General features: G+C 37.8%; 2 protein-coding genes across 2 annotated transcripts; both read right to left on the minus strand.

Annotated features, from left to right (window-relative positions):
* Positions 1 to 41: 41 nt before the first annotated feature.
* LOC112792041 (vacuolar iron transporter 1) lies at positions 42 to 8269 on the minus strand. The gene is made up of 4 exons (XM_025835117.3): positions 7902 to 8269; positions 7732 to 7817; positions 7519 to 7633; positions 42 to 467 (listed from the first exon to the last, which is right to left on the minus strand). Exons 1-4 carry the CDS (start codon positions 8144 to 8146, stop codon positions 170 to 172), a joined length of 744 nt encoding a protein of 247 aa, XP_025690902.1. The 5' UTR covers positions 8147 to 8269; the 3' UTR covers positions 42 to 169.
* Positions 8270 to 8479: 210 nt separating this feature from the next.
* Positions 8480 to 13585, minus strand: LOC112792043 (TMV resistance protein N). Its single transcript, XM_025835119.2, has 4 exons — positions 12903 to 13585; positions 11151 to 12237; positions 10742 to 11041; positions 8480 to 10631 (listed from the first exon to the last, which is right to left on the minus strand). Exons 1-4 carry the CDS (start codon positions 13346 to 13348, stop codon positions 8643 to 8645), a joined length of 3822 nt encoding a protein of 1273 aa, XP_025690904.1. The 5' UTR covers positions 13349 to 13585; the 3' UTR covers positions 8480 to 8642.
* Positions 13586 to 13616: the final 31 nt, after the last annotated feature.

Genomic DNA, 13616 nt, shown 5'->3' on the forward strand with positions numbered 1-13616 from the left:
TTCATGATACGCACTCATGCAAGCTACAAAGATAAAACATCTAGTGATAACATCATAATATATTAAACCAAAGATCAGATCAAAAGTTGAATAGCAAATTGTACTTGTATGAAACAAATGGTAGCTAGAGAAAATGAAAGATGTAGCACATAATCGTAAAAACATGAATCTAAGTGTGAAAAGCCTTTGCGAGACCAAAAGCAGCAGCAGAGGCAATGGCACCAATTAGAGTTGTCTCGAAAGCACTCCTGAAGGGTCTGTTGCCTGTGAAATATCCCTTGGCATAGCCAAAGATGAGCAATGCAAATAAGGTAACAACCACTGATATGACAACAGCCTCAGCTGCGTTCGGAATGAACATGTAAGGAATGAGTGGAACAATGCCACCCAATATGTATGCTATGGCAATGGTCATTGCACTGTGTAAGGCTCTCCTTGGATCTGGCTTTTCTAGTCCCAGCTCAAATCTGCCAACTCAATAATAAAGCAACTCATCAAATCCTCACCCAAACATTAGATGTATATATTCAACATGTGTTACTTGATCAAAACTTTTTCATGCTTATGACCATTCAAGCTAAGTAGAAGGTAACAAGAGATGGCAATAGTGACTAATATGATGTATATGACTAAAAAAGAGAGAAAGAAGAGGGGTGGGGGGGGGGGGGGGATAATAGTTGATGAGAAATTAAAAAATTGTTATTTTGAAATTGGGTTCATATAAAATGAATCTGATTTCTAACTTGAATCATATTGGTTGTTTCTTAGATTTCAAACTCGATAATTTTGCTATAATATATTATTTTTCCAAGGAGCTTTTAACCTAACAATACTATCAATAATGCATTTTGAGCTTATTTGGGTGCTATTAATTTTTTTAACTTACAATTTATATTTTTTATATAATAGATAATCAAAAAATATTTTTATATTATTGTACACAAACATAATCGATGGATAAAAAGATCTTTTTACATTAGAGATCGAAACAAGCCTAAACCCTAAACCCTAAACCCAAACAAGCCTTATATCAACTAGGGGTGTGCATGAGTCGGGTGAAATTGGGTTTGATGTGACCCAAATTCGACCCGAAATATATACCGGGTCTATTTATTATACCCGAACTCGGCCCTAGACCCGATGAAACCTATACATTTTCGGGTCACGATTATACTGGATAAAAACCGAGCCGTTAACATTACATTACCTTGATACCTTCTTATAAGCTAACATGTAAAAATATCTAAATTTCCAAAATTCCAACCATTATTTGACATGGTAAAATTCACTTAGAAAAATATAACAAGAACCAACTCTTCTCTAAAATTAAAGTATAACCATAATCAATACTAATATTGTCTAATAACACCAAATATTTAAATCAATACAAATAATACAATATTATGCATTAATCTAAAATCTTATGCATTTTAAACGTAAAACATTAACTTATAATCTTATAATAACTAATAACACAAAATATTAAGGTTTACAATACTTAAATTCACATAAGAATAACCATCATCCATCACTAATAACACAAAATATTAATTGTGTATGATGACCGGGCCACCGGACGGAGTTCGGGTGACTCGAGCCATGGCCCGAACCCGACCCGAAATAATAATAGGGTCTATTTTTGAGACCCTTACCCAACCCTAGATCCGGTAAAATCACACCAAAATAGTCTCTAAAGTGTTTAAGTTGGGCCGGGTCTTCGGGTCGGGCCATGCCTACCCCTACTATCAACTCAAAGAGTAATTTCTAGAACATATATAGAGCTTGTTTTGGTGCCATTAAGTTGTTAGAAAAAAAAAAAAAGTCACCCAAAAAAGTTGTCATAAAAAAGTTTTTTCAATGAAATTTTTTTGTATATTTGACGAAATTTTAATAATAAAAGTAAAAGTATTAAAAAAATAAAAAAAATTAGAAGCTACAATTTACATTTTTTAAAAGATATTTTTTACTAATAAAAAGATTTTTAACATAATAAATAAATAAATGAATATTTTATATTATTATATTTAAACATAATTGTTAAATAAAAAAATATTTTTACATTTAGTATCTAGACATAAAATTATTTTTATTTTATTGAAAAATCTTTTTAAAAAAAGCACTGGAGTTTTGTTTATAAAAATCCATCCAAACAAACCTAAGTAAAAAAAATCATATGTATTTAATCCCGAGTCAATAAAATATATTATTTTGTTTAATTTTACTGCATAACATAAATAACTAGATTTTATTTTATGTCAACTACGTAGAAAGAGCTTTTTTATTTAAATAAATAAATTTAATTATTTACTCAAATAAATTGATTTATAGAATTTTACATTTTTTAAATATTTAGTTACAATTTCGTTGGCAAAAAAAAAAAACAAAAATAAAGAGTACGATATTTGTATTAATATTAGCAGCCATAATAGCGCTGAATTATTTCTACATTTTCGCTATTTGTCACAGAAAATTTTAGAAGGTTAGATTTAACGGTGTTTGTATAATTTTCTGGAGTGTTTGAGAATACTCTAGATGGTTTCGGAACGTTCTAGAATGTCCTAGAAGGTTCCAGAATACTCTAGAAGGTTCTAGAAGACTCTAGAAGGTCATAGAGTATTCTAGAAGAGTATAGATGTATATAGAAGTATAAAGAGTGGTATGGAATAATCTAGAAACATTTAGAGAGTTGTGGTAGGATAGATATTTGTAAAGAAGGTTCTAGACGATTAATCTGGACCGTTGATTAGATTTAATCCTAACCATCCATTGAGGAGGTGGATGGCTATAAATAGGGGTGAGAGTTAGAGTTTGGGTGTGTGTGAATCATTTGTAACAAACACTTGAGCAATAAAGTGTTCTTTCCACCAAAGCTTCCTTTCTCTTGTGTTCTTAGCTTTCTTGCTAAGTATTGAGGGTTAGACTGACTTGGCCTTAGCTCAAGAGGTTGAGTAAGTCCGAGTGCCGGCACGGTAGCGTTGGAGTGTGTCCAAGGCCGTGACAATTTGGTATCCGAGCAAGGTTCGAGAGGGAGCACAAGTGGTTTGTGGGAATGACTTCTAATATCACCATGGAGCATGTTGAGTCTCAAAGGGGAAGGAATGCTACTCCTTCTCAATGGGGAGGCAAGAAGATCCGTTCTTCAAGTGAGCCTAGATGTAAGGACCCTAACTCCTTAGAAGAGAGAGTTTCTATGTTGGAGAATGTTCTATCCTCTATGGATGAGCGTTTCCAAAGGATAGAACATGACAAGGAGACCCTCGAGGCTCACGTGTTAGGAGAACTAGATGCTTTCAAAGAAAGCATGCTCCAAATCGAAGAGAAGCTTGAGAATTCCTTGAAGTTATTTGAGGAAGTTCGAGTTTGGTTTGAGGAGGCGAAATCTCGACCAACCATTATAAGGGAGACGACAAAGATTGATCTCCCCAAGCCAAAGGAGTTCAAGGGTGTAAGGGACGCTCGCGAGGTGGAGAACTTCCTATGGCAAATGGAGAGGTACTTCGAAGGCCAAGGGATGGTCGAAGAAGCAATAAAGGTACGCACTGCAGCTCTCTACCTTTCTGATAATGCTACTTTGTGGTGGAGGAGAAAGTGCGTAGATATGGAGAAGGGTACTTGCAACATAACCACATGGGAAGATTTCAAAAGGGAGTTGAAAAGACAATTCTTCCCTGAAAATATGGTTTATGAAGTAAGGAAGAAGTTGAGGGAGTTGAAGCACAAGAGTACAATTAGTGACTACGTAAAGGAGTTCACTACTCTCACGCTTCAAATCCCCAACTTAGCATCAGAGGATGCATTGTTCTTCTTCATTGATGGACTCCAACCTTGGGCAAAGCAAGAACTACAAAGAAGGAATGTTAAGGATGTCGATGAGGCCATCGTGGTGGCCGAATCACTCACTGAGTATCATAGGGGAGACTCTAAAACCAAGTCTTCCTCCAAGCCTAGTTCTGCTAAAGGTGGGGGAGACAAGGGGAAGAGTTTCTCAATCAAGAAGGAAGGAACATACTCTTCAAAGAAAGAGTACGAGGAAAAGAAGAAGGCTTTCATGCCCAAAGGAGGATGCTTCGTGTGCAAGGGGCCACACCAAATGAAGGACTGTCCTAAGCTAGAGACTCTGGCATCTATCGCCGAGGAACGAGAAGCTCAAACTCAAGTAACTGAGTGTGTTGGATCCATCCAACACATAAATGCTGTGAAGGGCAAAGAGGCAAGCACCGCAGAAAAGAAAGGCTTGATGTATGTCAAAGCCTTTATCAATGAAAAACTCGTTATGGCTATGATCGACACTGGTGCTACACACAACTTCATCACGCCTGATGAAGCAAAGAGACTTGGGTTGAAGATCACCGAAAAGAATGGCTGGTTCAAACCCGTGAACACCAAGGGTGAACCCCTTAAGGGAGTAGCAAAAGGGGTTGAGATGACTCTTGGTTCTTGGAAGGGCCTTGTGGATTTCTCAGTAGCACCCATGGACGATTTTAAAATAGTCATCGGGCTCGATTTGCAAAGGAAGGCAAATATAATACCTATGCCATACTACAATATAGTATGCGTCATGGAGAAAGGGTCTCCATGCATGGTCCCTACAATCTCAACGGCGGGAGGAATCCCGATTCTCTCGACCATGCAACTCAAGAAAGGTTTCAAGAAGGAGGAGATGATGTCTTTGACTTTACTACAAGAGGAGTCAACAGCCAAAGGAGAAGATGTTCCCTATAAAATCAAGGAAGTCCTTGAAGAAAATAAGGATGTGATACCTTTCGAGTTGCCAAAGCAGTTACCACCTAGAAGAAAGATGGATGACAACATTGAATTAGAGTTAGGAGCGAAACTGCCTATCTCAAAACCATACAGGATGGGGGCCATTTCTATGGTTGAAGGAGATATTGTGCATACCATCAAGGAAGGGTTGCATCACGATCCATTAGCCAAGAAGTTGGTGGAGTTGGCTAGAGAAGGTAAGACCAAAAGATTTTGGTTAGAAAACGACCTTCTCTACACAAAAGGGAAAAGACTATACGTTCCTAAATGGGAAAATCTGAGAAGGAAGTTGGTAAGAGAATGCCACGACACCAAGTGGGCTGGTCACCAAGGTCAGCGAAGGACCTTAGCACTCATTGAATCTTCTTATTATTGGCCTCAAATGAGAGATGAAGTGGAGAGCTATGTGAAGACTTGTCTTGTGTGCCAACAAGATAAGATTGAAAACAAGACACCAAGCAGGTTGTTGGAACCTCTGCCCCCATCAGAGCGACCGTGGGAAAGTGTCTCTCTAGATTTCATCTCTGCCTTACCGAAGTCCGAGGGGTTTGGATCTATTCTCGTGGTAGTGAATCGATTTTCGAAGTATGCTACCTTTATACCCGCCCCTACTGACTGCACTGCAGAGGAAGCAGCACGACTATTCTTCAAGAATGTGGTGAAGTACTGGGGATTGCCTAAGAGCATCATTAGTGATCGAGATCCACGCTTCACAGGACGACTATGGACAGAGCTGTTCAAACTCCTTGGGTCGGAGCTTCATTTCTCAACAAGCTTCCATCCTCAAACCGATGGGCAGACTGAGAGAGTGAATGCCTTACTTGAGTGTTACTTGAGGCATTTTGTAAGCGCTAATCAGAAGGATTGGACAAAACTCCTGGACATTGCTCAATTCTCATACAATCTGCAAAGGAGTGAGTCTACAGGGAAGAGCCCATTCGAGATTGTGACCGGACAACAGCCGCTTACACCTCACTCTCTTTCTTCCTCTTACTCAGGGAAGAGCCCTGGAGCTTATCATATGATTAAGTCATGGGAAGAACAAGCAGATGTCACTCGTTCTTACCTCGACAAAGCTGCCAAGAGGATGAAGAAATGGGCAGATAAGAAGACGAGGCATGCAAGCTATCAAGTGGGAGACAAGGTAATGATCAAACTTCTTCCACAACAATTCAAAGCCTTTCGCAAGGTTCATAAGGGCTTAATCCGCAAATACGAAGGACCATTTGAGATCATTGGACGTGTTGGGGAGGTTGCTTACAAAGTACAACTTCCTCCCTCTATGAAGATTCACCCGGTCTTCCATGTGAGTATGCTTAAACCATATCATGGAGACCAAGACGAACCGAGTAGAGGTGACTCAAGTCGCGCTCCGCCTGTGGTAATTAGATCATTTGATAAAGAAATCGAAGAGATCTTAGTTAATCGCATCGTGCGACGAAGAGGGGTGCCACCAAGTATCCAATACTTGATCAAGTGGAAAGGGCTCCCGATAACCGAAGCTAGCTGGGAAACTCACGAAGATCTGTGGCAATTCCAAGATTACCTAGAGCACTATCATGAACAGAACGCGACGAGGACGTCTGCGCATTAGGTGGGGGAGAATGTCACAGAAAATTTTAGAAGGTTAGATTTAACAGTGTTTGTATAATTTTCTGGAGTGTTTGAGAATATTCTAGATGGTTCCGGAACGTTCTAGAATGTCCTAGAAGGTTCCAGAATACTCTAGAAGGTTCTAGAAGACTCTAGAAGGTCATAGAGTATTCTAGAAGAGTATAGATGTATATAGAAGTATAAAGAGTGGTATGGAATAATCTAGAAACATTTAGAGAGTTGTGGTAGGATAGATATTTGTAAAGAAGGTTCTAGACGATTAATCTGGACCGTTGATTAGATTTAATCCTAACCATCCATTGAGGAGGTGGATGGCTATAAATAGGGGTGAGAGTTAGAGTTTGGGTGTGTGTGAATCATTTGTAACAAACACTTGAGCAATAAAGTGTTCTTTCCACCAAAGCTTCCTTTCTCTTGTGTTCTCTTGTGTTCTTAGCTTTCTTGCTAAGTATTGAGGGTTAGGCTGACTTGGCCTTAGCTCAAGAGGTTAAGTAAGTCCGAGTGTCGGCACGATAGCGTTGGAGTGTGTCCAAGGCCGTGACTCTTGGGATATTGTTAATTGATATTTTAAAATATTTATTCATAAACGGTTAGATCCAAAAGATTAAAAGACCTTAATATATGCCCACAGTTTTATTTTGAGTAAGTATATATCTTTAAATATTATTTATATAATATTTACTTGAGCTATTTATTAAAAAGTATAAAGTAAAATGTATAAGATTATGCAACTTAATGCTAAGATTATGTAACTCCCACGTATTTCTTCCATGCCTCTATAAAACCAATTCCAAGGTTTCACTTAAAACTACTTTTTCAAATATCATTCCCTTATCTCATTGTCATTGGACCATGTAATGTGATGATAACCATATATGCTCAAAATGTGATGACCTAGTTGCACCCACAAACAAAAAGGTGGCTATCCATTTCAACTTGTCAACCAATTGGCATTAGTCCATATGCAATACATTCAAGTTTATAATTCAAACCTTGACAATAGATATTAGAGTAATGTTAGGCGGATTTTTGAGAGTGGATTTGACATAATTGGCTTCGCTTATTGCAGATAAAAACCATGAATAAGTTGTGAAGTTTAATTAAATTTGGAGATTATGAAAATTGAGTGTGTGAACTTACTTCATCATGAAATCAAGCCATGCTTGTGGATTCTTTCTGAGAGCACTGACCACAGGTCCATATTCATGTGCCTCTATTCCGTATTGAGCTAGAATTTCTGCTACCTCCGCCGCTTCTGATTTCTCCAACAAAACATATGAATATTATAATTTAATTTTTAAAAAATTAAAAGAAAAAAGAAAAAGAAGAAATTAGTCAAATTACAGTGCACACCAGTATCAGGAACAGTGATGATTTCTTCTTGCTCCCTTTTCAATTCTCTTTTGTAGTGATCGGATTCGCTTTTTGCCGCCAGATACCTGAAAAGTGCAACATAATTGGTTTGTTTTGCTTTCCGAGAAAATCCAGAGTAATTGCGAAGAGTTAGTCTTCAAGGTACGTACCCGCCGAGTCCCATGGAGATGGCGCCGGCGGCGACTTCGGCGATGCCGGCGGTGAGGACGATGGAGGAGGTGGCATTGGCGCCGGAAAGGCCAGCGGCGAGGGCAAAGGGGACGGTGAGGCCGTCAGAGACTCCGATGATGATGTCTCGGACGATCTCGCCGGCGGTGAAGTGCTTCTCGCTGTGTTCATTGAGAAGCTTCTGCCTCTCAGGTTCAAGCCTTATGCCATTTTCGTGGTCACCCATTTTGCAACGCTGTTTCTGTTCTGTGAACGTGAGAATGTGATCTTTCCAACCAAACAAAGCCTTATTAACCCTGACTTTGGTGCGGTAGCTATTAGCATTAACAATCCAACATGTGTTGGTACACTAATCAATTATTCATGTATTTATATATAAATATATTAACAATTGATTTTAGTATATAAATATTTTTTTTATTAAAAAACCGTATTAGTCTTTTGTCTATGACTGCTAATCATTTGTCCTGGTCACCTTCTAAATTCTCTTTTATTATTTTTAAAAACATTTTAAAGTAAGTATATATCTATAGTAGACAATCTTTAATCACTCCTATCATTTAATTTGCAAAATATTTTTCCTTTTTGTTCATGCATATTGTTCTTTTATATAGATTCATAGAACCTACAATACATTCTGAATGTTCTCCAAAAAGCTAATAAATGTGATTGAGTTATTACAATTATAATACAGAATACAAGAAATAGAAAATGATCCTAAATCAGTTGGTATAAAGGGGAGATATTCCACACTCCTTTATATTGAACCTTGGCCTATAATTTGGCCAAGAGCGACCAACATCATACTTGCATATCTGGAAACTGAAGTTGTGTGCATTATGAGACAGCATGTGGTTGATGGTCTGAGTCTCCAAGTAAGATTTCCAAATGAATGTGTGATCATGAAGAATGAATCTCTGTCTGCCCTTCCAATTGAAATAGTATCTTAGCTGATCATTGCTGGGAACAACATGAATGCCATCATCACATTCATATGTGAATCTATAGCTAAAAACACTATATTTACATTCTTCATCATGCATGCCTTCAAGTCCAAAAACCACACATAAAGCAAAACCAATGAACCTGTTATCACTGCACCAATTTAGAGAACTCTGCTTCAATGTTACTGAATGTCCTTTGCAACGATTAGGGAACCAATGAGGAACTGCACTCCCTGGAAAGCAAAACAACACAGACCTATATGCAGTATCTAGCATTCTTTGCCATGCATCACCAGCAATATTACTCTGAGAACTTTGAGTCAGTTCTTGGCTATTGGTAAGGTGAAACTTGAAAATACCATCTTTGGAATCTGATGGAAGTTTAATGTCAAATCCTGAACTTGACACTCTCCTAACAGATGGGCAATCAAACGCCACAAAGTGTTCTAAAAATGGTGGAAGGCCGGGGATATTTTCAAGCTTCTTGCAATCACTTAAATCCAGTGATTTCAAGCTTGAAAGATGAGCAATACTCTCAGGAAGGTCCACTATGCTGCTTTCGTGCAGCGACAATTCCCTTAATGATGACAAGTTTCCAATGTCACTAGGAAGTTCTGAGAGTTTCTCACAGCCTGAAAAATCAAGCTTGGAGAGAAGGTTTAGATTACCAATGCTGTTTGGAAGAAACTCAAGATCTTTGCACAAGTTGAGCTGCAAGGTTTGAAGCCCAACCAAATAGGCCAAGGATGAGGGTATTTCTTTAATTGCTGTTTTTGCCAGGTTCATGTGAGCAAAAGACTCTGCAGGTTCCGTGATCTCTGGTAAATTCTTCAGCATTGAGCAACCATGCAAATCAAGCTTTGTCAACTTCAGGTTGAAAATGCTGCTAGGAAGGGATTCAAGTGCTTCACAGTAGGTAAGATCAAGAATGCAGAGTTTGCTGAGACGTCCAATTGAAGATGGAATGAACACAAGGCTTCTGCAACCATGCAAGCTCAACTCCTCAAGACCTACCAAATTTTGCATTGTTGAAGGTAATTCTTGTATTCCTGATTCATCTAATATGAGCACCATTAAATTTTCCATATCCTCTTCTATCTCAGGGAGCTTCTCGAGATTTGAGCAGCCACGAAGATATAGTTTTCTTAGCCATTTCAGCTTAAAAAGGTTAATTGGAAGGGATGTGAGGGATTCACAGTAAGAGAGATCTAACCAACAAAGCTCTGAGAGACTTGGAAATAATGATGAAGGTGAACCTTCCCTTAACACTTTCAAGTTTAGTAAGTGTATATTATCCATTGGTTCATCATCTAAATTAGCAGCAGCACCCCCATTGGGGTCAAAAGTGTCAGAAAAGCTCTCAAATAAGGACCCTCCTCTTGTTCCCATCATACACCGAATCATAGACCCTGGCAAACAGTTTCTGAAGAGACTCTCTATTGATCTACTGCGGGAACAACCATGTAACACAACATCCTTTGTGGTGATGCTTATTGAAAACAACTCAAGGTTGCTACAGTCATTGAGAACTATTAAGCCTGAAGATTTTGACAGAATGTTGCTTGGAAGATTTAGATTTCTAAGCTCAGTGCAGCCGTTTAGCCATACGCAGTTGAGCTTGCTAAGGAAACTTGAGGAGTAAACTCGAACCAAGCTTTTGCAGTGGCTGAGAAATATTTCTTCAATATTTGGGCAGTGGGAAAGGTCTGGTAGTTGAACAAGGTTCTTGGAACCACTGAGGTCAAGTCTTTTCAAATTTGGTAACTTCTGCAACCAAAAAAAAAGAAAGGAAAGAAAAGAAAAGTAGATGAATAATTGTGTAAATTTCACCTAGCCATACATGCATAGAACAGGAACAGTAAATGAAACTGCATTACCTGATCCTTTTCCCAAAGTTGTTCAAGTTGACTATCACACATGTCGAGTGTAACAAGATTTTTGGGGCAGAAGTGCTGTGGCAAAGATCTTTGAGGGAAGCCATTCCAACACAGAATCCATAAACTATCTGGGAGACTATGAAGAAATGCAGGAAGGCGCACTTTTAAGGCTTGAGTTGAGCTAGACTTATAGAACTGGAGCAGTCTCAGATTATGCATCATTTTGAAAGTTTCAGGATGTAGTTGAACTTCTTTGATTTTGCACATGTCAAGAAATACACACCGGATAGCATCCGTCCCCTGAAAGAAAATGCAGTTGCAGCAAAATTCAATACCTGCCAAGTTCTTTTGCAATATGTAAAGAATGACAAAGAAAAAAGAATTCGAGATGAATGCATAAAAGCTTTACCTTGTTTTCTCTTATAACATGGTAAATGTCTTCATGCTTCCATAATCGACTTCGTTTTCCAGGTTCATTAGCACACTGTTGATGAACTATTTCCTGACCCATTTCCCGTATTAGATCATGTATCATCAGTTCACCTCTCAACATAGATATGAGGCCTCTATCATTGAGAACTCTGATTCCAGTGGCAGCATTGAAACCGCAGCTATCGAATGCTTGTTTTACAGTATTCACATCATGTCCCTCTCTATAGAAGCAAGCTATGTCAAGAAACATATCCTTCTGTTCTTCACTAAGCCCATCATAACTCAGTTTCAACAAGTCATAAGTTTTAAGATTGGGAATCTTTTCAAGCTTTTGCAATACACGTTCCCATTCTTCCTCTCTGCTACCATGAAGCATTGATCCTAAAACTTTGAGAGCCAAAGGAATCCCTTTTGCGTAACTTAACATCATTCTTGATAAGCTCATATAATTTTCTGTTGGATTTTTTTGCTTGAAGGCATTTAAACAGAATAGTTGTAGGGAATCTTGAAAGTTCATCTCCTTAATCTCATACATCTCATCAACTCCAGCATCCTTAAGCGTTTGCAAGCTCCTACTTGTCACAAGGATCCTACTTCCCAGGCCAAAGATACCATGTCCTCCAATGAAATCTCTTATTTGAGCTGAATTGTTCATATCATCAAGAATGAGGAGAACCTTGGACACTTTAAGCTTTTCTGTTAACACTCTCAATCCCAAAGAATCTGCAGGCATTTTTTCTTCTAGAAGCTCTGATATATATTTGCTTTGTGTGTGCTGCATCCCATGGTTTTCTATTTGTTGTTGAACATTTACAGCAAAAGTGCTGAAACTGAATTGGGATGACAATTCATGATACAATGCACCAGCAATTGTTGTCTTACCTATTCCTCCAATGCCGCATATTCCTATGATCCGAACGGCTTCTAACTCAACATGCAACAAGGAGTGGATTTGTGCAATATGGTTGTGAATTCCAACCAGTCCTTGGTAATCAGTTGAGTAATTGCTTTTCAATCTTCTCCAAATGTGTTGAACAATTTCTTCAACAAGTATGTAATCAGGACTGGCACCGAAGTGGCACATCATGATAAATTAATTAAACAAGCTAGTTAATAATCTTCAACCTACAAACTAAAACTAATTAACCTATGTACAAAACACGAGTCAATCAAAATGAAATGAAATTCAAAGTGATTGCACTTTTTCTACATAAACATAGACACATTTCTTGGCATTATTATTCACATAGAAACATTTCTTGGCATTATTGTTAATAATTGGAGTTCTATTTAAAAGTCTGGCCAATGTATTATGCCATAAAGTAAGATTTAAAGTTCCTAATACTTGCTTAATTTGATGAATAGGTTGATTATCTGATCGATTAACTTAAGTTAGTTTATATTGAATATAATTTTGTTATGCCAACGTATGCATAATACTTAACAGACAAAAAATAAATAGGTAATACGTCATTGACTTTTTAACTCAAAAATATATGTCACTAACAAATTAAAAATTTAATGTGAGACATTTAAGCCCTCTCGTCTAAAATATATAAAGATAAATAAATTCATCGATAAGATTTAAATGTGTTGCATTTTAAAAGGTGAAGAATGTTTTTATATTTTTTATTAATTGATAACTTATTTATCTTCTAGATAAAAAAAGTTAGCATCTATTTATCATTTTTTTTAACTAAAATTTCTTATGATTAGAAGTGACCTATACCTGTATATTTTTGAACGAGGGGGAGATAATCCAGCAACTTGAGTTAGAGCAAGCTTCCACCTCTGCACTTTGTCTCCAAATCGTTGTTGATGCTTAACAAACGCATCAGCATAACTGCCTGTTTGATTGGCAACATTTGATGGATCCATCTTATAGAAAACAGGTATGACATCCCTTCCATATCTCTCCTTGCATTCCAGAATCTTTGTGAGTTGGTCCAAACACCGCACCGAATGGGCATAGTGTTGAGAGAAAATGATGACATAGATATTTGATTGTTGTATTGCTTCTTTCTCTTCTCCTCCGTCATCATCACCGCGCGTGTCATGCATGTAAGTCTTGATCCTTTTAGCGCATAAGGCTGCGTAAAGATGACTGGTAAAGCTGTTGCGCGTGTCTTCTCCTCTAAAGCTGAGGAACACATCATGCTTCGTATTCCCCAACATAACTCAACTTCAATTTGCATATATCTCGTGTTTGTTGTATGTATGTATATATATTAGTAGCAAACTAGCAATTCTTCTACATGAACGATTCAACGTGTGAAAAAGTACAAGGTAGTGGTTGCAGTTCAGTTTGATTAATCAGGTTTTACCGAACATGTTTGAGCAAATCAACATGAACGTTTCTTCGTCAAACATTCGAATGCGCCACGAAATTAAATAAAATAATCGTGATAAGTGGGACTGGCAACAGTGCTTATGTTGATCTGGT

This window comes from Arachis hypogaea, chromosome 13 (genome assembly GCF_003086295.3).
Source record: "Arachis hypogaea cultivar Tifrunner chromosome 13, arahy.Tifrunner.gnm2.J5K5, whole genome shotgun sequence".
In the NCBI taxonomy this organism is placed as follows: domain Eukaryota; kingdom Viridiplantae; phylum Streptophyta; class Magnoliopsida; order Fabales; family Fabaceae; genus Arachis; species Arachis hypogaea.